The 23,706-nt window shown below is 30.8% G+C and overlaps 1 protein-coding gene across 1 annotated transcript in view; it reads left to right on the top strand.

Annotated features, from left to right (window-relative positions):
• LOC105362945 (putative ferric-chelate reductase 1 homolog) overlaps nucleotides 1-23,706 on the top strand; it is a 45,559-nt gene that overhangs the window by 7,126 nt on the left and 14,727 nt on the right. Inside the window, exons 2-4 of the mRNA XM_011500500.1 lie at nucleotides 17,392-17,729; nucleotides 18,433-18,524; nucleotides 20,247-20,406. Of these exons, the coding sequence (XP_011498802.1) occupies nucleotides 17,392-17,729; nucleotides 18,433-18,524; nucleotides 20,247-20,406 (590 nt within the window). The remainder of the gene's footprint in view (nucleotides 1-17,391; nucleotides 17,730-18,432; nucleotides 18,525-20,246; nucleotides 20,407-23,706) is intronic.

Genomic DNA, 23,706 nt, shown 5'->3' with positions numbered 1-23,706 from the left:
GGGGGGGGGGGGGGGGGGATGTAGTAGATGATGGTAATGCAATTAAATATTGACGTACAAAGCTATTATATATGTTAGGTATTTTAAGCAATGCTCTTAATGTATTAATCATTTTTCATCATTGTACAACTAAAAAATGTTGTATGTGTAATTATCTTAATAATTACTGGTAATATACCGAAACATGATACGAGCTATTATTACTTACTTACTTTTCCAATATCTAATTAATACGGATATAATTGAAGCATTTCTTTTCTACGCACAGTAATAATAATAAAATTTTGAATCAATATTTGTTATCCATACGCTGAAGAGTGTAAAAAAAACTTTCAAAGGTTTTTTTCTTCAAAAGGACGATGACGTGGTTGAATAAAGAAAAGTACTTCGTTTTCAAGATTTGAAGTTTTAATTCTTATTTTCATATTGAAGAAAATTGAAAAATCATTATATCTTTATATATTAATAGCGAACAAATTTATATGTAGAATTAAAAAGAATTGTTAAAAGGCAAATGTTTTTTTTTTTTGAGAAAAGTTGATAAAACAAGTCAAAATTTCATAAAAAATGTCTTCTGAAATAAAATGTTTTATACAGAATGTTATTTTAAATATTTGGTAAAAATTTTTTAATTTTATTCATCAGTATCCGTTACAGTTATACAGTATCTGATGGCTTAAAAAATATGATTTGCATAAAAAAATCTTTTAAACTTTTTGTTACGGTATAAATCATGCAACAAACTGCTTAATGGAATTCATAATACCAAGTAAAAATATCTATTCACTATAATTAATATTCTACTATAATTTAGAGATTTTTAAACACATCATAAACTCAGAAAAAAGTCTTGACTACTATTATCCTTTAAGTAAATTACTTTCGGTGCGAATGATTTTACTTAAGTGATTGTGTCAAGGCTGATAGGTAGTTAGAATTAAATGGTGAGAAACAAATTTTAGTCACTCTTAACTGAAATGAAAATTCAATTCGCATTTCCACTTTATAGAATTTGTGAATTTTTCAAAATACGAAGGAAGATTTTTAATGTGTGAAATAAAGATATACGAATATTTCATAATGTGCTTTAGAAAAAATTTCAATTAATACTTTCATAGCAACGGGTAGTTGTTTGTTTTTATTAATGTGGGAGGGGGAGGGGGGGGGAGGCGGCAGTGTCGTAAATCGTAAAATTTTTTTGGAAATTCCATTACCTTTATTTGTCCAATGATTATAAATAATCATATTTTTTACACTGTTTATATTAATGATCTATGTTCTTAAAGTTTTATTTTCTTTTTTTAATCCTTTTTCCAAGTAACATATATATTCTCTGTAGAGGTAAATTTATTATTTCAAGATTAAACGGGCAATTAATTACTGTAAAGTAGCTACTTTTCAGGTATGTAGGTAATTAAATATAACAAAAGGTTGAATTAATATTACTGACCGATGCTTTTGGCATCGCTTGTAGTGAAATTACGTCATCTACAAATGATGCGTAATAATACTAGATATTATATTTTGGTATTTTGTAAAATAATTATTATTTGAAAATTGCAAATACCCGTTCAATGGCTGAAGTAAATATTTTTAATTATTTTTACTGTAATTATATTCAATACATTTATGTAAAATAATATTATATTGCGTAGTAGTACATATACTATGGACAACAGCTATTTTATGAAAAAGTTGAAAAATTTTCGTAAATAAATTGCTATGAGGCGAAAAGTATTTTATTAATTAAAAAGCTCACTAGTATTTATCATAACGAATATTATGATGACACGTATAATTTTGCAATAAATTATAATTTCATATGTAAGAGAAAAACGAATATAACATTTTTCTATAAATTCGAAAGAATTTTCATACCAATGCTTCATAAGATAATTCATAAGGGAAATTTGATCTAACTTAAGTAAATAACGATTCATTTGAATTTAAATACAGTAAATTGTAAAATTCCTGATAATGTAAATTGGAATTGTGTAAGTTATAAGTAACACTTTTTTGATAAAACAAAAAAAGTCAAAAAAAAAAAAAAAAGAAAAACAAATATTAAAAAAAAAAGTGTAAGCGACTACTTCGACGATATTGTTCGAAGTACCGAGATTATATAATTTTTTATTTTTAATTATAATATTTATTCGATGCGATTGCTAATTATTCATGATGGTGTAAAAAATTTTATGAATGAAAATTAGAAAATTATATCTCACATTATAAATAATGTGTTACCTCTCGATAATAAGTGTAGCTCCTTCATTTATAACTATTTTGTTAAATTTTAATGCGACATTCACATACTATTTACGCGTATTAAGTTTATTGAGCTTAGTGAAGCAATTATAACTTATAATAACATTTGATAAAATTCAATGATAATAACAATGATAATATTAATTTATAATAATTCAAACGAGTGATTTTATCTGCCTACGTGATCCTCAAACAGCTTTTTAAATTTATCAATTTAAATAATATCCAAATTTATCAATACATTGTATTTATCGAGCGATCGAGCAAAGACGTGTTTTGAGATAATAATTATTTAGGCTATTCGGAATAAAGATTGTCTAAAGATTACAATACATTGTTAGATTATATTTTTTAATTCGTAGAAGCGGTTTCAAACTTATTATAATACATTATTGTAATTAACATTTCTATTACTCGTTATTCATTTGAGAGAAAAAACTTATTATTTGTTTAGAATACAATGTAAAATCAACGTAAATAATACGCAAGCGTGCGCGTCTGGTTATTATTATTATACTTAAAATATTCATAAATTTGTAATTTATTAATAGGTAGGTTAATCTAGTCTTCACAGTTGTAGAACAATTTATTTACATGCAATAGATAAAATTACGTTATGACGTTAATTTTACCAATTATAATGCACTGTTGTTATGATTATATTATATTGGTAATTATTATTTACTATTTTCTTATTATTATTAATTTTTTAATTTATTCCACAGCGGAATTGGGAGGCAATAATGCCATTTATTAGTATTTGCTTTCCTTTCCAGTAAGAAGAAAAAGTTGTCAAGGCTCGATTAAAACCATTCGTTTTGCGGAGCTGTGGCGCACCCACACGCACACGCGCATACTTGCACCAAGATTGGCTGATCGTTAAAAGTATTAGCTTCACGGTGACACGACATTAAATAATTTATAACATTTATAAAAATATATAAGCATATGCGAGTTTTTTGTTTTTGTTTTCTTTTTTCTTCTTTAATAGGCTCGCTGGGGCACGAATAACCAACGGCAAACGAGCCAATCCAGACGCGTTTATTTGGAGCGCGAAAAAGCTAAAAAATTTTCAAGGAAAAGCGGCGAGGAGAGTGTAAAATTTTATTCCTTCCCATGCGTCCAGCCTGCGTCCTCGTAGCGCAAATAATTAGACGGGAAGAAGCGAAATTTGTAAATTGTGGTGGGTGGGTGGGTGGCACGAGGGGACAAAGGCAAGGCGGCCGTTAAAGCGAGGTCGGCGGTTAGCGACACTAGTTCGCGCTTGTGTAGTTGGACCCTTGTGACGAGAAGCCTTGTGCTCCTTTATCGTGGCCGGGACAATGCCGGCTAACGCAATGGAGGCTTCTTCGCACGATGCGTCAAGGCGATTGGCGAAGAATCGCGTTGGGATAAAGAGGCTGCGGCGGAGGCAAGACGCCGGGCCCTCCCCGCGATTGTCCTCGCGATTGTCTCGGCGATTCTCGGTGATATCGCGGTCGATTATTTTATAATTGTTTAAAAGGGGCCGTTGCGATAAGCGTGACCTCGCTCATTTTCTGATTAGCGGCACCCTCGACCGCTTGTTATCATCAAATATTACCGTGGCCAATCCACGGTATTTCGGGTATTTCCCGACAATGGTTTCTTGCGCATGCGCTCCTCTATTATTAACTCGATCGCAGCCGCGAGCCGAATTCAAAGGTAAAAATTGACGAGCGGCCGTACGCTGAAGGCGTATCGTGTGACATACGCGCGATACCATTAATCCGCATCGAGCGAGACAGAGCTTGGAAAAGCGACGGTGACGTGGATAGAGGTCGAAAAATGTGTGCATGCAAGGAAAAGGGGCCTGGGGAAGGAGGAGGAGGAGGAGGAGGAGGAGGAGGAGGAGGAGGAGGAGGAGGAGGAGGAGGAGGAGGAGGAGGAGGAGGAGGAGGAGGAGGAGGAGGAGGAAGAGAGAGCGATATATATATATATATATATATATATAGAGAGAGAGAGAGAGAGAGAGAGAGGGATAGGTAATGAGCGGCGCATTCCTTCGAGTCGGCGCATCGAAATGGCTTGGTCTCGGCTACGACCACGCGTACTCGCTTATGCGAGAGCGAAAAATCACGGCCTACGAAAATGCGAGCAGCCCGCGAAAGTCACGGAAAAGTTCCGTTTGTCTTCTATCTACTCCCTCTCTACCTACCGCCCCCCCCCCTTCACACTTTCGAGGGACGCGCGGCGAGTACCTCTAGCGGTGCTTTTACATTCCTTCCTACGATTGCTTTCGCGCCTTTCAATGCGCTTTTCATTCTTTACTCGGGCCATCTCTGTCTCTCTCTCTCTCTCTCTCTCTACACTTTCTTTCTTTACAGTTCATGCCACTTATCGTCCTTTCTCTCGCTATCAATCTATTCAAATTCTATATAATGAATTTACAAGCAAAATAAATACGTTCGTTCGAGCCCACCCATTAGGAGTTACGTAGCTTTGAACTTTATTTATGTAAAATTCATTTTTGTCTCTCTTATGCGTTCGTTGACCTTTTTTTTTTTTTTTTGTAGTATTTCCCGTGTAACTTTTACAACGATTGCGTTATGTTTTACGCTATTGACATAGTTAATCGGTTAAGTATTGGTCTCGTGAACCTAATTGTAAACGATAACGACGGATGCGCAAGATTTTGTTAACAAAACAAAAACTTTCTCTATTATTTGTTTGTTAATTATTACTTATATAAGGGCATTCATTAATTAAATTGACGGTGCGCAATTGGCTTACGATTTTTGACAAAAATGCAGTCATAACAGGTTAAATTTAGACCTTACTCCTACTATAATGTAGTCTCATTTTAATAAAGCTATCTAATAAAGTGAATAATTGTAATATAATTGAAGGGAAACTGTGTATTAGTGCTATATATATATATATCATATATATATAGAAAACTAAATTTAACCGCGTAATCAAGTTTAATGCGAAAGCGCAGGCCAAATATTTGATTAAAATATTTTGTAGATGATACGAGTAATAAGCGCCGTTTGCTAATGTAGTAAAGATTTTTTCGATGATAAATCTTTTATAAAATTAAAAAAATATGCAACAATGGTATATGCCGTCGCTGCTGGTAAACAGTTGTTTTTGTAATGGGAATTCGTTATACGTAAAGTGTTGATATATCATTATGTAAATGGTAAACTTTTGTTTGCTTTAAAAGTAAACGTTGAAATATTTATAATCCATAGGAGCAGACGTAAGCATTATTATTTTTTTTTTTTTTTCAAAGATATTACAATTAATATTCATTGCACGTTATTGTCAATTATTCTCTTTTTTATTCAAATTACTATGTTCTTTTAGCGTTAAAATTCGAGTTTATTAATTACTCGTATCTTCTGTAATTCGACTGTGTTTTCGTTTCATTTATTATAGGCCATTTTCAACTTATAAAACCTGGTAACACTGTGTAATGTTTGAGACATGTTATTCAGGTGCTAATTACTTTCGACAACAAAGACTATTAAACAATGTTTATAGATCGTAAGTTTCATGATTTGATGGGTCTGCAGTGGGTAGAATTTCGTTAAGTTTATTCCAGTGGTTTGATGCTCTTTTGATAAGTGAAATTCTTACGAAAGAATTATACCTTTTATCTTTAAACGGAAAAGTTAACTAAGAATTTCATTTACTCTTTTATCCAAAGGTTTGTCTTAAATTTACGTTTTTCGTTTTTCGTTTTTGTTTTGTTTTTTCCATTAATAAAATAATAAGCTCTAGATTTCTCAGCATACGTATTTTATATTATAATAACTAGTTTACGGATAGTATTTTTTCATAGCACCTTACGAAAAAAATTGTTTCTGTTATAATATTAAATTCTGCAGATTTTTTTTTTATACGCTAATTGCTTGTTTATTATAATGTAGAATGGAAACGTTATTGTTTTGTTTTGTTTTGTTTTTTTTTTCTTCTTCAAATGTTTGTTTAAAGCAATGAATATACGGTGACACAACGACGAGCAATGCATCACGATCATAAAAGTAATTAATTTACTTCTCACACCATTTTCTTAAGAAAGAAATAATTTAAAAATACATAAGAAAAAAAAAATGCAATTTCTTTTTTTATAGATTAAATGTGATATTAATTTAAAAAATATATAACTTTATTTAGAAAGGTTTGGAATGTGATTCAATTTCAATTTTTTAATGTCAAATTTTGACGCGTTAGATTAAATAAGTTATATATCGAATAGAAGAGTTATGCTTTAACTACAGTTATAATGCTTAATTAGAAATATTAATTTTTAAACCATTGCTTTACATTTGCAAACAATAAGTAGGCATAAGTAAAATATAAAATATTTATTGAAAACTAAATTTGCAGATTTACGTTACACGAATAAATAGGCGGAAGAATTTTCTTCTCAAAGAAAAGCACACAGCATGAATAAATAAGACTTAATAATCGAATTATATCATCGTAACTTTATACATTTGACTTCGATTCAATATTCTCTCAATATATTTATCATGCAATTATTATTAATTCAGGGCAATCCAATTTTCAACAGCCTTATTTTCCGTAAAATTAAGCCTTAAGTAGCAATGCTTGATAACAATTGACATAACAATTCCTAACGTAGTAATAATGAATTGACCGTATGCCGAAAAGGACAGAGAATTATTTTATATCTTACCCGTATGCGCTTTCGCCTTGCATGTGTTATAAATTTTCATCAACCGAATAATTACGGCAATGCGCCACGCCCCATAAAAAGATACGTCAACAACCAGAAAATAAATCGACGATTCTGAGCGCGAAAATTCTTTCATCCTGCCCTATCGCGCCGGAACAGAGAACGCATCAACAGCGAGCAAAAAAGGGACCGACAACCGGAAAAGTCTTGTGCCCGAGAATCCAATGCATAACGCGGAATCGTTTTTCTTGCCTCGTTGAATCCGCATACCGTGAAATTCCCCTCTACATCGTATTATAAAATAAAAGTGCGCTCACCCACGCATTATAACGTCCGTTTCGAGGTCTATGCCGTGTTCGCGGATTAGTATTGCTTTCATAGGCTTTTCCGGATGTGTTACTCTCATTGGAAGTACCAATTTGCCGTTTATTATGATACGTCGATTAAATGGAAGTACAATAATGCGCATGGATCTAAGCATTTTGGAAAATTATAGTCTGGCCTTTGTAAGTCACGCTTCGAGCGTTTGATCATGAAAAGTTGTTTGTCAAAAGATATTTATTAGATTATTATTATTATAGAATGATGTATTTTGGAAGGAAGTATTAAAATTTATGGAATTTTTCCGAGGAATTTTCATGATTTGACGAAAATGGGCAAGCCCCGAAAAAATATTTCGAACTTTTTTTCTCGACAAATTCTTACGTACAATCTTATCTTGCTAATTTATATTCTATAAACACGAGTATTTGCTAATGCGAGTATTTCGAAGAACAGCGAACGTTCAATGACAGCTTCGTTGTCAATGAGTATAGCAATACCTTCGATGAATCATACATTTTTTAATCAGGTCATATGATAGGAGCGGAAGAATAGTTCTAGGAGGCAATTTTCTCTCTCTCTCTCTCTCTCTCTCTCTACCTTTTACTGTCTATTATCGTAAGTGGGCCAAAATTTCGTTTTTCTTAGTCCCTGTGTTTTAGCGAGTGTAACGAAACATCTTTGCGTGGTAAATTCATGCACATTAGAATTATATATTTGCTAGGCAAATAATATTTTTAATCTAATTGGCCTTTATAAGAGGCTAACTTATCTGACTGTATTAGTTTATAAAGATCATGGCTACGATGATAGATAATAAATAACATTATGCAATGATAGTCGGTAATATTTAGCAATATAATTCCTAGAAATATACATTTCACGTACATTCCATGTATTTTATTAATTAATATTCCGCACAATTAAATTTACAATTATACTGTGTGAAAATATTTTTTATTAGCTTGCTCATAAGCAGTATGAATATAAATTTCATTTTATTTATTATTTCATTACTTTATTAGGTGCATTATATTTTCAAACATGGTCTTTCTACATTAATAAATAACATTAAAAGTTTATCATAGAAGTTATAAAGGTTAACAAATTAATTAGAAAATTTAATATAAGAGATAGTAATGAAATTAAGTTATTTTATTGTATCAAAAAATACTGAACTGTAATCTTGATTAAATTAGTTGTTATCAGTTCTGTTTTCTTCATAAACTTCGTTTATGTAAAATATAATTTTCTCTGATTTTATTTACTATTTACACACACACACACACACACACACACACACACACACACACATATATATATATATATATTAACATATTAACAACTAAAAATATTTTTAAGTAGATTATATTTGCTAAAAATTATAATATTTACATATATTTTCTATTAATTGTAACAATAAATAATCTGTTACTTTAGAAAAGATGTCATTTAAATTGTCTATTAAAAGAACAAGTAATATGTCGACAATTTACAATCGTAGTAATGTAATGAATTTTCAAGCCCAAATTAATATAATCGCTTTTAATGAAGCAATTGCAGCTTAGGTGATAAAAAAAGCCAGATAAAATGTTTAATTGCAAGAACTAATGAAAATTCGTATAATAATAATGTTCTGGATTTTTATCTTCTATATTATAATTAAAATTAGCTAGAGGTTGCTTTTATTGTACATTAATCAGTAACAAAAGATTGATGCAATGCTCTGGACTTACCGACTCATAAATATCTTTCACAATCTTTCAGTTTAGACTTCTATTTTGCCTTGATGACTGAATCTCAATTTGAAAGTATATATTTTTATAAGTGTGTCAATATCACAGACAAAGTATCGATTTTCTTTGATCATGCGATTTAAATTACAGATTAAGGATAGCAATTTCTAGTATATTGTTTCATAATTTTTCTTCTTCTTTCATTAACCTGCAAAGATCTGCCGAGATATAAAGAAGTATTGCAGTTGTTACCAATTTAATATATTTATATACATAATAAGAATAAAAAATTAAATTGTTTTTATACAATTGTATATATATATATATATAATGGGAAGTAAAAGCTTTATCCATGTCGGATATCGTTATAATTACACTTTTAATAGTTAAACTTGTGTTACCAATTATTCTGCAGACATACCAATTCTATGTATCTGATTTTCTGTTTTATATTTTCAAACGCTAAATATAACGCTAAAGTGCCAAATTATCCTTTTAGGTGACTAAGTATAATTTCATGACACATACTTCATTACCAATATACTTGATTTTATCTCACATCGGCTTTATACTAATAGTTTTCTTATCTCAAGTATTCCGCTAATTTAATGTTATTATTTCGTTAATGATGCAAATTAATTTTTCAGTTGGTCGATGTTTTTGAAATTATGTTTATTATTGATAATTGACAACTAATTTACAAACTTTTTATTACCGAAGATTTTTACCGAAGTCAAGTATAATAATTTGGGTAGTAGTTATAAGAGAGGAGAATTTAAATAAATAATTCGTTAAGCATTAAACAATGTATATTTAGAGTGTTATCTCGTCAGAGTGAATTCCACTTTGTAAGTAAATGCGACGCGATAAATTACTTATTTATTATATTATTTATTGTCTATAAGGCTCATAATATCGTGCACTTCCTATAATAAATTACTTCCATTATTATCTATTATTATAAATTTACATTTCATCGTTCTTATATATCGAATTGTGAATAATATTTTTTCAAATTAATTTATTACATCTCGTTTAATGTAATTTAAAGTAATTAAAAGACAATGTAATACGATAAAGGATTAAAATTCATAACTTTCTGTAAAAATACTGAATCAACAATAGCGGATGATTAAATTTACATAATCGCTCGACATGATCCATTAATTTATATAATCCTTACAATTATATTTTTACCATAATATTAAGTTTATCTAATAACTTCTGTATAATAATAGATGCTGTGTTATTATATAGAACATCTGTAAAATTCGCTTCGGATCAACGAAAATCCATGTAGAAAATTCATGGTTGCTAATCAGTAATATAAGTGGAACATAAATTAAAAGGATAAGTTAAACGATTATGAATTGCGCGAGCTTCGATGATGCTGATAAATGAATTGTGTTAATATATATTTACATGAAAAGTGTTGAGAATAGTACGGTTAAGTTCCAAGATAAAACAAGAATTATGCATTCAAAGTTAGCGAGACAACTGTCTGCTTAGACTATATACGCGCATCTACGTTCATAACTTTTGAAATAAATGCGGTTAAACAGTTGTCTAAGCATTAAAGTTTTATGCTATCCGCAATGGTATACTTTGAGAAACGTTTATTTTTCAATTAAAAAAAAAAAAAGAAAAAAGAACGACCTTGTACGATAATCGCGCAAATCGATTGTAGGTTAGTTTAAGTGAATGATAATTTTTAATTTATTATAATGAACAGCAATAGCGTTTCATGCCACTGAAAGATGATCAATGACCCTTTTAACGATCACAAGAGGTCTAGAATTTGAGCAAGTCTTAAAAGTTTTAAGAATACAATCTATTTTTATTCTTTTCTTTCTTTCTTCTTTTGTTTTGTTTTGTTGTTTTTTTTTTTTTTTTTTTTTTTTTTTTTTTTTTTTTGTATATTCTTCACCAGAATCCATGTGTAAAGAACTATGGCAATATTACACTTGACAAAATCAATAATTGCCGAAGGCCAATTAATCGAGCTAATGTAAGAAACAAACATAAAGTGCGATCATTCGCTCTCGCGTGACCGTGCCTGGCCAATAAAAAAGACACTAATGAGGAAACCACGATGGACGAGCGCTCTTCATTAAAAGCCACAATCCATTTCGCACCGCAAGAAGAATCGGCCGAATAAAAGTCGCGAACAGTCGCGGGAAATCCCGGCAATTATAATGCGAGCGCCGTATAAATAAATGAAACAACCTGGAATTAAACGTGACTGTACATTGAAGTCAGAGAGTCGAGATCGGCGCCCTGATTCACGGGCACCAGGGCAATGCACACAGACAAAAGAGACATTGGTATCACGATCACGTAGGGCAGCATCGACGCCCTTATTCTCTAGCCGGCGAACTTGGTGTTTCTGCCTTCGGATTAGCTAATCCACTTATCGTGAAACGTCGGCTTATCCAAGAACTCGTTTCTCGCGGTCATGGGTATTGTGATGCATAGGAGACGTTGACTATTCGAGGTTCTAGGGCACACGGCTTTGCACGAAAAATATTTCTTACTGCGCTGGTTTATTGACGCGCTCGTGTAAGATTGCCCAGGCACTCTATGTTTTAGATTTAAAGTAAACATACGCATTTGAAGTAATTGGTAGAAGCTTATCGTTAAAATATTTGCAATGTTTACAATGATAACCGATACTTAATTAGCGATCAATATTAAATTGTTACATTGCACCTTATATATATATATATATATATATATATATATATATATATATTAAATAAACTTTATTCTACTTTAATATTGTGCTCGCTTATGTATATATATAAATTCTATATAAAAGATCTATATATATTTATTTTATTTATATATTATTTATATACCTATCTATATAAAGAAACAGAGTAATCGAAATAAATCTGAATTGAAATAAAACAAGTAATTGAAATAAATCTAAATACTTATAATTATCTTATGTATTTTAATTAAAAATAATCAATATATATATACTTAAAGAAAAAGAAAAAAAAAAAGAATAAATGATAAAAAAGTTAAGATTTATTACATTATATAATTATTGTCGAATTTCAATGAGAATTTTTCATTATAGACTATTCACATTTTATTATGAATTATATAAGATTATTTAAGTGGCGTAAAACTATTATTATACAGATGCAGAGCCGTTTGAATTATTTTAACGTAATGTACAATATTTTAATAAATAATTTCTATGAAAAATGCGTATTTTATAAAAAAGATTTATATCTTTTTCTTGTTACAACTATTAAATTACTACTCGATACCACATTATAGTTGTCAATGTTTTATTAATGTAAATATATATATAATTACTATATAATAATAAATATAAGTCAGGTATTAATTACTCTTGCGTTTAAGTCAATAAATTTATGCATATTATTTTTAACAACTTACTCTTTCTATGTTAACGAGGGTCTTCGTTATGTAAACCCAATAAAAAGACGTATTTTTTCAATATTATGATTGGATGATTTAAATAGGAATCATCATTATCATTTTTTATTAATATTTGGAACATACGAATATTCGAAATAAAAAATTATACTGGAGAAACGCATTTATTGCGTAATGACATTATAAAAGTATGTAACGATAGATAGAGAATATTTTTTCTGTACATTAGAATAATGTAAAGTAATGTTATCGAGTAAAATTGAGATACTTCAACAAGGTTTCGGGTCAAGCACATACTTCCTAAGAAGTAAAAAATAGGTGAATAACTGTGCTAAAATTAGTAACCTCCTGCATTTCATAAAGAGACTGACAATTGCAATTTAGCTTGTTTCTATTTAACACTTTCGTAGTTTTTTAATGTGCAAGTTAAAATAAAAATTACGCAGTAAGAGCACGAACAAGGCATAACGGAAACCACGACGTGACTGAAATATCATGTTCAGATGTTTATGAAGAGATTTTTATTTGTTGATTTTCATCTATTGATTAATTTGTTAAAATCCATAGAATGGTTAGCAAGTAATTCAAAAGATATTTTAATGCTATTGCCGCTGTATTGTAAAATTTAATTTCAATCTTCGGCTAACAGTCACTTTAAGGATAATTAGTAAGGATAATTATTTTTAACCGACAAAATTTTACAAGTCCTCGCAAAGCTTTAAAATGTCGAATAAATGGAAATCGTTGCATTAATTTCGAAATATATGTTACTCGATGTGGCTGATAACACAAACAAATAAATGCAATGAACGTTTTTAATTTAAAAAACAAACAAACAAAAAAACAAAAAAACAAAAAAAAAGAAAAAATCTAGAAGAAATTTTTAAAAAATGATGGAAAATTCAATTTTCGTTCTCAAGCTCATTATTCATGGTATTGCTGTGAATATCCAAGATATTAAAGCGTTTCATGTGAGCTAATTAAAAGTTACAAAATATCTTCGATAATTTATTTAATATTACACTAGTAGTATGTATTGGTTGAATATTTATTATGTTTTTGTAATACATGTCAGCTTTTACGTTCGACTGTCATTGTGTCATAAATAAAACCAAAGTCACTTACTTTATGTTAATGCACTTGGAATTATTTAATTTGCTTCATTTGTTGTGATATCTCACTTCCGTCGATGTTACATAGCTTCGGTTAATCGATGTTTTTTTTTATTTTAATATTTTTTTTTTTTATTTTTGTACTATCATATTCTTTAAACTAATTACAATCTAATCAATACGAGTTCTTAATTATATATTTTAAAATTCATTAGTTTCCTAGTAAATTGTTTGCCATCTTTTCCCCTTCTCTGTCTATCTTTCATTCGCAATGTATGATAGTAATTCAAATAATGGATCGCTTCGTCCTCAGTAAATGACTATTTCTTGTTCATCAATCATAGGGTACAGTTACACGATTAATCTTTTTGAGTAACGTTTTCAAATTTGAAAGCAACTGCAATTGTGAAGTTGATTGGAATAATGAATTTCCATGTTGAAGTTTTATATTTCATTCATTGCGAATTAATTTATCGTATAAAATATTGTTCGCCACGAAGCTATAATTTGGCATGTAAATGCTAAATATTATTGATGCTACGAAAGGAAGAATAACATTTTTCTATAAACTTTGTGGAAAGGCAGAGCGAGATTCTGAATCTCAAAAGATTATCGAGAAACCGGTAAATTCCTTTTTTCTGAGAAAGTTGCTCAAGTGGAGTTATGCACCGAAGAACGTGTCCTGTATAATTTGCATGTCCAAGTAAAGTAAATTCTAAAAGAAAAAAAGAGGATGCATGGCAAATAGGCGCAAGATATGCTGTGAATGAGACTTTATATAAATTAAAATCTCGTATCGTTTTATTTGCTTTAAGTTATCGTAAAAGCCAAGGGAAGTTTAATATAAATGTGAGAACTTGTTCAGTTAAAGCATTTATCGTTATTCTAATTATAATGTACATTATAATGTTTATAATTGAATAATGATATTTTGTGCAATTTTTCGTCGTATTTTTAAAAATGCATTCTATTATCTCGAATTATCTTCTATCTTCCAATCAACGAGAGATTTATGATATCATATTTGTAAATTTTAAATATCATAGTAAATCAGTAAATGATATTCGATATTAAATTTATACTTTAATAAGTAATTTTATATTTATAATAAATAGCCAAGTGAATAATTGCCGAAGCTTTTGTTATATTTCGTTAAAATTGCATTGGAAAAAGGAATTCCTATAAAATAATTTCAATGTAGACTCGTTCAAACATTGTTTATAATGCAGGAAATAAATTATTCATGTATCTATGAGTATATTGAAACGATAAAACGCATTTTATAATCATCGGGGACATATATATTTTATTAAAAAACTAAAAACATTAGTAATCTTAGAAAATGCTTATGAATAGCATTAAAATTTATATAAATTTGAAATATATTCAATATAATAAACGTGTCATTATTTTTGTCTTCCTATAGCGTTTTTATTGCAGGTATTTATGATTATAAAAATTTATTATCAATTATTTTTCAAATATACTTTATAATAAATAGAAAATGGTTTCGTGGAAAGAAATAAAAATTCAGTTTGATTATACATTTTGTAAGGATAAATTTTAATCACAATTTTCTACAAAAATAACAGAATAGAAAGTATTTTCAAAATTCAAATTTACTAGAAACATAATTAAAACACAATACCAGCAGATAAAATGAAAAGACATTTTCGATATAATTTCTCATGCATTTTTCAAAAGTTCTCGAAACTCATACATTTCATTAATCCTTAAAATAATTTGTCATATGAATGAATAAAATTCATTATTAGTTTGAGTTTTATTTTGACTACGAGCAAGCCCTCAAGGATTGCGAGTCAAACTTAAACTTTGCATTATTTTACATTTTCCTTAATATAGAAAATACAAATTTTCTTACTATTTTCTTATGAAAGATTCGTATGAAAAGATTCGCAATGCCAACGTCCATCAAGTCTTATATTTCTGAATAAATAAAAGCAATCCAAGTAAATTGAATAAATTTTTTTATTTTTGTTTTTTTTTTTGTTTTTTTTTTTGTTTCTTTTTTGTTTTTTTTTGTTTTTTTTTTCAAATAATTCGGTAATGATTAGTAATTTACTGTAAAGCCGTTATTTTCAATTAGTCAACATAAAAACGAGAAGTATTTCCAGAAATACAGTGCATAAAGATGGTTTTATCGCCTCAAGTGTTAGCTTGTAAAATCGTAAAAAAGAAGTGATATTCTACAATAAGCTATTCTTGTGATCTGAAATAGCTTGCTCAATAGTAAATTTAAATGAAATTTTATGTATTTATCTATCTTACGTAGTATTAGAAAAAAAAACATGATTTAATTTAAAAAAAAAAAAAATAATATTTTTATTATATTACTTCGTTGTGGCTGTAATATTGTTAGAACTTTACAGTTGTTTTTTTTTTATAATAAAATTTTTTAATTAATTCATATTTATACTTTTAAAATAATGCAGAATTTATTATCGACAAATTATTGAAATTTAATTTTATTTTAAAAACAATTCCATTATACGTATATTTACGGAATTATTAAATTATTCCTTTTAAATATTTCGTTAAATATTTTCTTATGTACTCATGTACATATTTAATAGCTTACAACGTTTATACTTCAATTGATACAACGATTATAGAATATTTTATAATATAATACCTAAATGTTCGTCGTACAACATAAAATCATATTGTTGTTATATAAATAGATATTGCATAAATTAAAAATTTTTTTTATTTAATATACAATATCAAGTAACACGTTACTTTATATAAGATAAATTTTATATCTTCGTTGCGTTAAGATTAGTTATTAGTATTTCAAATATTAATAAATAAAAATAATTCAAAATAATTCAAATATTAAATTCAATAGCTAATAAACTTTATCGGCTAATTCATATGAATATAAAATATTACATCAATATTATAAACATTAATTAAAGAATCGAGCAGTTTAAACAACTATTATTCTAACCAATTTTAGTATTAATATTAATCTATTGTCTTTAGATAATTATAAACAAATACCATTATAATTATGTATGATTATAGCGTATCTAAAAATATTTTTTAATACAAATATATATTTCTCTTTAAATATAAATATATATATATATATATATATATATATATATATATGCTATTTACGGGGTATATAATATATAAATTTATGCTATTAAGTCATATTTCAAGAAAGTAATTTCATTACATTAGAAACAAATAAAAAAAAATAAATAAAACAAATTTCTTTCCCTCTTTGTGTAAAGAATTGTATTATTTAATTTTAAATTACTTTAATTATAAATAAGCAAGTGAAATGGGCTTTTTCCTCGTAAATTAGTAGATGGAATTGAATGTTTGTAACTAGCGATCGATGTGTAATAGGAAAATTATTTTTGGCTCACCTTGCAATTCATAAGACCAACGCGTCTTATTGTTCCAAATTATAATCTTAATAATAATGAATGTGAATATAGCCAAGTATATATGCGCTTTATAGAATTCGAAAATACTATAAAGTAATATTAGTACAAAATGAAAAATGTCGTAATATTGTCGATTGGATTGTCAATATTAACCGCCGAAATCTGTGCTAAGTAATCGTTAATCCAGAAATTAAAAAGTCAGTAGACGGTTCGCTTTAATAAATTACGAATTCAAATAAGAATTTAAATAAGGACAACTATTTTAGGAGTGTAATGCAGCTGGATACTCGCTATAATTGAAGTATTCAAGATCGCATTTATACGTCATTGTGGATCGTACTCGATCGCAAAATCAAGTACATTAGCCTGGAGCAAATCTAGTGGTTATAGTTATAATGTCAGGGCTCCGTTTCACTAAACTCACCAGCCTCTTTCGCAACATCTCGTTACAGTGGCTACGAAGATGAGGCCAAGTCTCAATCTGGCCATCGGCTGCTGCCTGCTGCTGACCTCCGCGGTATGGAGTTCGCCGACAGGTGCGCCACTATCCACCTGTAATACCTTGATGCCGATGCACAACAAGGCGCCCCAGACGTCCAATCCTCCCTATCAGCTGTTACCCTCCAAGGGCCAGGGCAGAATACGACTGATTCTCGGGAGCCCCGAGGGCGACGGCTACGAGGGTTTCATCATCCTGGCGCGCGACGTCGAGACCGGCGAGCTCGTCGGCGAGTTCAACAATCTGCCGGAGACCTCGGCACGGCATCTCGAGTGCACTCCCGGACTCAAGGTGAGTCATATTATTTTAATATTTAGAAAGGATCGCTTGCCGATGGTTTTACCGATTAATGAGGAATATCGATATACGGCAGCTGTCCCTTCGCCAATTCATTATTCTTTCTGCAAATGTTTATCGAGCTCTTGCTAACTGCCGATGTTTGCTGAAACGTGGGCTTGGACGTTGTGCGCGAGATCGGAAAAATAATTAATTAATTAAGAGACTCAATACGCAGCTCGGCGTCTCCATAGTTTTGCAAATTAATAATATCATCGGGCAGTCAGAGATCATCAATTAAATGCGCGCGATAACTCGTTTTTATGAAAATTTTGCAAATTCGACAAGGACTCGTTTGACGCATTATCAGAGCCTGTTAGATGTCTGTTAGCGATTTTCGGATTGATAAAATGGAAAAAAATATTAAGTATTAATATTGAAGCATGAAATTTGACAATTCGATTGAAATAAAATGATCTTAAGCATTATAGAGAGAGGGATGTTTATTTTGGAAATTTTATGTTTTCAAGCAAACTTCAAAACCAAAATACTCCCGTAATATTTGAATTGAATGCAATTTTCACGTTAATCGAAAGTGAGAATGAATCTAATGACCGAAAGTAAAAGTATAATGTGAAAGTCAATGTTAAATGAGATGAAAATTAAATGTAATGAGGAAAAATTAACGTCCTAATTTTCATATTCTTCAACATTTCAGAATGGTGTCACGCATGTTAAGCCCGAGAAAATTCACAATCTCGAGATTGACTGGGAGGCTCCAGCAGATTATGAAGGAACAATTATATTCAAGTAATTTCTTCTTCTATTTTCTCTTAATCCCGCTCTGCTATGTCCTATTATTTTCGGCCGTGAAAAATCTAAGAAATTTAGCGTTAAGCGAAAACACTGATAAATTTGTAATTATCAAAAAGAAAAGTAAAAATGAAGGAAAAATGTAATTATTGTACGACTATTAGCCTCCATAGCAGTTAATTCTTTAGATCTCATTAGTCCGAGATTAAGTGAAATTAGAGAGATAACGGTCGTGTAGTAGATGGCTAGAATAATTCATTGTAAAAAGTTGATGTATTTCTTTATTTACTATTTTTGTTGCGCGCGACGGACAGATTTAACAAATATTATTTTCAATTCCCGATCATGAATAGATATCGCAATAAATCCGTGAATCTTTGAAGAAACGATATTTGAAAATGCTTTATTGCAATTTCTTCAATTACTTGTTCGAGCTATAAACTTTGCTCAATGCATATTATCTAATAGCAAGAAAGTTACAAAATTACATAAGAATAGATTATCAATTCAAGAGCTACAAATCGACAAAAATCTATTAAATTAAAAAGAAAAAATTACATAAACATTTTTATTTCAGCTTCGGTAAACTATGACGTAGAAAATTTTCGTTAATTAAATTGAGTGAAACAAGAGGTACGACTTTTTTGAACATTTTATTTTGTAAAAAAAAATAAAAAATAAAAAATAAAAATTACAAATTCGCCTTACTCGAGGCACTCTTTGTTTTTATGTTTATTTGTTAATAAGAAGCCCAAATGTACTATCTCGAAATTAATTAGTCACCAGTAATTGACTGCTTTACTATTATTATCGTTATTATTATTGTTATTGTTATTATTATTATAATAATTATTATTATAATAATTATTATTATTATTACTATCTTAGTTGTTTTACCGAGAAAGTGAGCGCTCATGCGAAGACTCGCAACATGGATTGTTCATTTAAACATGTTTTCTCCATTGGCACTATCTCACCGGGAGTTCCCCGGTTTATTTTCTGCAGAGCATAAGACGCGTTATCATTGCTGAATAAAATTGTAACTTCACGTTGTCTTCTTAATACCTCAGAAGACATATGCGAAGTCCACTTGGATGCTTTGCCAAAGTGGCAATATTTTCATTGCGCCCTGTGCCAAAATTGTTAAATTTCTTGAAATTTTATTAAATCCATGGTAAATTTCGTTCGAAAGTTCGTGAGAAAGTTTAATAATAAATTCGAGAAATGCCATAGCACTGACACGTATCTTCATCGTATTAATTCTAACCAATAAATTATCGCACTTCGGACAATATTTTATTTCTAATTTGATTTTATTTTATCAATGACATTGTTGCCAAATTGCCGGCATAATTTTGAACTCCAAATTCATCTATTTTAATGTATTAAACTTTTAATCATACTATTCGCTCGATGAAAGTACGAATCCTAGCAAGTAATTACGGATCGTTGATAAGTCGTCAACAGCAGCAATAATCACTCGGTCACTCAAACACCAGCCGAGGCCCGTCCAAAATCTCGGGAAAAAAAAAGTGTAATATCTCGCTCTCTGTATCTCCTCTGCTCTTCCCATCACTTTATCCTCTTGAGAGATCGGCTCATTGTCGGCACCGGTGCTCGAGTCCCGGTTCTCGTAAAAACTGCCTATTCCCCAGCAGTGGCCCGTAATCTCGGACGAGGCCATGAAGGGCCGAGCTAACCTCCGCATGGCTTTTTCAGCTCGACCATCTGCAAAACCTGGGACGTCTTCTGGGTCGGCGTCGAATCGCCCCGGATCACAGTGGTGAAACGTTCCATCGACATACATTCGACGCCCCCGACAATTACCTTCCCCCGCGTCACCACTCCGCCTTACTACACACCGACTACCGAGATCGTGGTAAGTACGTGGGATGCATCGTCGTCATTTATTAATTTAGGAAGCCGCACGTAAGTGTCTCTCTCTCTCTCTCTCACACACACATTATTATCCAGGCTAAGGTATTTGTGAGTTGCTTACTTCCCATGCTTATGTCCCCGTAAAGGCGTATACGTAATAGCGATGCTAATTGCAGCACCTCGTTTAATGGCCTGCCGGTGCCATGTAATTTATTTAATTCGTTTCAATTGATGACGCGAGGCTCAGTGCCCCCGTGCCTCCCGTTAACCGCCATCATCGCCAATAATAAGTAGATAACATTTAGGATCTCTTTGGCTTCGAGCCGGTCTTACGTGACGTTACGTCGGTGGTGGTGGATTTTTGACGATTACTACACCTTAGATCTGCAGTCGTTGATTTTCAAGCTCTGCGAATTAGATTGAAAGGACGATTAAAAGTTTGTAATGTAACGTTTGCGAGGCGAGTAAATGAGCGCGGAAACGAGAGTGAAACTTGAAGTCTGCGCTGATGATTTTGTTACGAAGACTGAATTTTCTTTTCATTTCTTTTTCTTTCTCTTTTTTGTTTGTTCTCGTTCTTTATCTTTTCAACAAGGAATTGTCGCTGATGAAAGCGCGATGAAAAACGCCCCGACTATTTAATAATATTTCAGTAATTCATCAAATAACTTCATAATCCTTCCTTCTATCTCTTATTAAGTCGTGCGTAATGCATAAGTTGTTCAAAAGTCAAAAGTTAACGTTACTCAAAATACTCAACCTTTTAAAATATTTTTACTTTGCTTATACGTATCTCTTAAAATGTCGCAATCATCTTTTGTTTTAATGATGTACTTATTTATTCATTAATGCAGTTTTAATGCATCGATTGTTAAGTCGAGTTTTAAACAAAATAAAAAACAAAAAAATAATTAATTATATACTGACCTAAATAATTTTTAATAGACAATCGGAATAGGAGGAAACAGCCTACACTTATTTGCGCAGTGAATTCGATCGAAGCACTAGATTCACTAAGAAAATTATAAATTCGCGTACGAAGAGAAATAAAATTGCACAACGCACATCGCACCGTCGTTCGACTGCATAAGTTTCGTACGCAACAGTCGAATTTCCGAAACATCAAACGTGTTTCCGGCTGTTCCAAGTTAAGTTGACACGTGAATTGTGCGCACATCTTTCGAAAAGATAAACAGTGTGCAAGAATCCGGTTACTCGTTAACCATCCTGATTTATCATTAAACGTCGATGCGATTTGTCGATGAAGTTTCCGCCATCGAATTTTCCCTCTTAAGGGATTAAACTGCCAGAGTGAAGAACGAGATATGTATTTGGAAGGAAAGAAAAAACCGCAATGACTTCCTTGAATTGTTGAAAATCTGCCGCCATATAAGCTTATATCCTTATTAGTAATAATAATATTTCGACAAATAGACTCATTCGACAAATACTACATAGCATTAACAAGTATAAATTTTGAAAAAGATTTTTTTTTTTTTTTTTCAAATAATCATCATCGCTTCTCCGCTGACAAATTGATATGCTAATTAGTTAATGATATCATACCAACTTGTTATTGCTTGGTTAAATATTCTTTGTCTCCTTTATTTAACAGGATTATTACATTTGTAAAGGATTTCAGTTTATTTAAGGTGAAATTTTATTTTGCGATTCTAAAAATAAAAGTAGTAAAGAAATTATTCACGAGCGGAATTAATGTAATAATACGCTTAGCCCTTAAAAAATATTGAAGCAATTAAAATCATTAATAATTCTCAAGACTTTCTCTTAAAGCCCTAGAACCTTTTATAAATTATTATAATTTAATTTTTTAGAGTTGCTTTATCCGATTATCGTCAATAATCTCCTTGTTAATTCAAACTTTTCATTTCTTCATCTTTTCAAATACAGACTGTCATTCTTCTCGAAATTATTCATAAATTTTCGTGCTATAATATTTTTCTCCCGGCCCATAAGTTTTGGAAAATAAAACGTCACTCGTCGAAAAGCGCAACGTATTCATATGCCCAAAGTAGAAAAAACCTTTCATCTTTGTATTTTCGCAACGGATTATCTCATGTCATTTGCCTCTCTCTCTCTGTCTATATATATATATATATATATATATATATATATATACATACATACGAGAGAGAGAGAGAGAGAGAGAGAGAGAGAGAGAGAGAGAGAGAGAGAGAGAGAGAGAGAGAGAGAGAGAGGAGAGAGAGAGAGAGATAGTTCGTCAGTGGAGCATACGAGTTGGCGTATTTATATATGAAAGAAAATATAAAGACGGATTCGACATAGCGTAAATTACGAATTTTTAAACGAACGTTTAAGTGAAACGTTATTTGCTATTGAATAAACAACAAACATAATAACGAATATAAAACTTTTAAGTAAAATTGTTGCTTAAATACCGGGATTTATTGCGAAATAAGTCGAATGTCCAAAATTCGTGATAAAATTAATTATTATCAAGAAACACAATATTACAGTGAAAATCCAATCATGCAATTTATAATATTTATGTAAATATTTCAAGGAGCCGCATTTCTCGTGTTCTCGAGTTGATGATATTTTAGAAATTTACGTCTGGTATTGTAAAAAAACAAAAAAAAAAAAAACAAAAAAAAAAACAAACAAAAACGGAAAGGACTCAAAGCCAGGTAGAAAAATATAAACAAAAATGCATTTGAAATCTCGAATATTTCAAGGAATCATTGAAACATACCCGCACACGCACGCACCCACGCACACACGCACGCCCTAATACAGCCGTTATTGCGCGCCAATGAACTATTATCAATGAGATTGCGATGAAATTTGAATATAGAGCCACGAAAGCGACGCCAAAGAGAATATTATTACACCGTTTGATTCTCATAATCTGAATAATAATGAATCACCCCACTCGTAGTTTCGTCATCACTCTAGATTCTTTATGCAAAGCGAATCCCGATGACTCCTTAATAACCACCAACACTACACTCTTCATCGCTGCATTAAAATAATGACAGGATATACACATGGCCAACATAACGAACGTAATATTTCGTCACGGCTCATAAAGTCGGTTGCGCGTTCGAGCCTTGAATATTTGCGACTCGGACCTCGGGGCGCGGATTCGAGCTCGTCGTCATCCGGGATTTTCCAGCGAACGAACGTGCGAACGAACGATAATCCCCCGGCGTTCTTACAGACTTGGGGGCACGCGTGTCTAAATAAACGTTGCCGAGCGAGGGTTGTGTGGTTATGTGGTTAGCCAAGGTCCAGGCCGATCGTTAAAGTTGGGATTACT

Source organism: Ceratosolen solmsi, unplaced genomic scaffold (assembly GCF_000503995.2).
Source record: "Ceratosolen solmsi marchali unplaced genomic scaffold, CerSol_1.0 scaffold56, whole genome shotgun sequence".
Lineage (NCBI taxonomy): Eukaryota > Metazoa > Arthropoda > Insecta > Hymenoptera > Agaonidae > Ceratosolen > Ceratosolen solmsi.
Note: the sequence above shows the minus strand (reverse complement) of the source record. Positions and strands in the feature narration are given on the sequence as shown.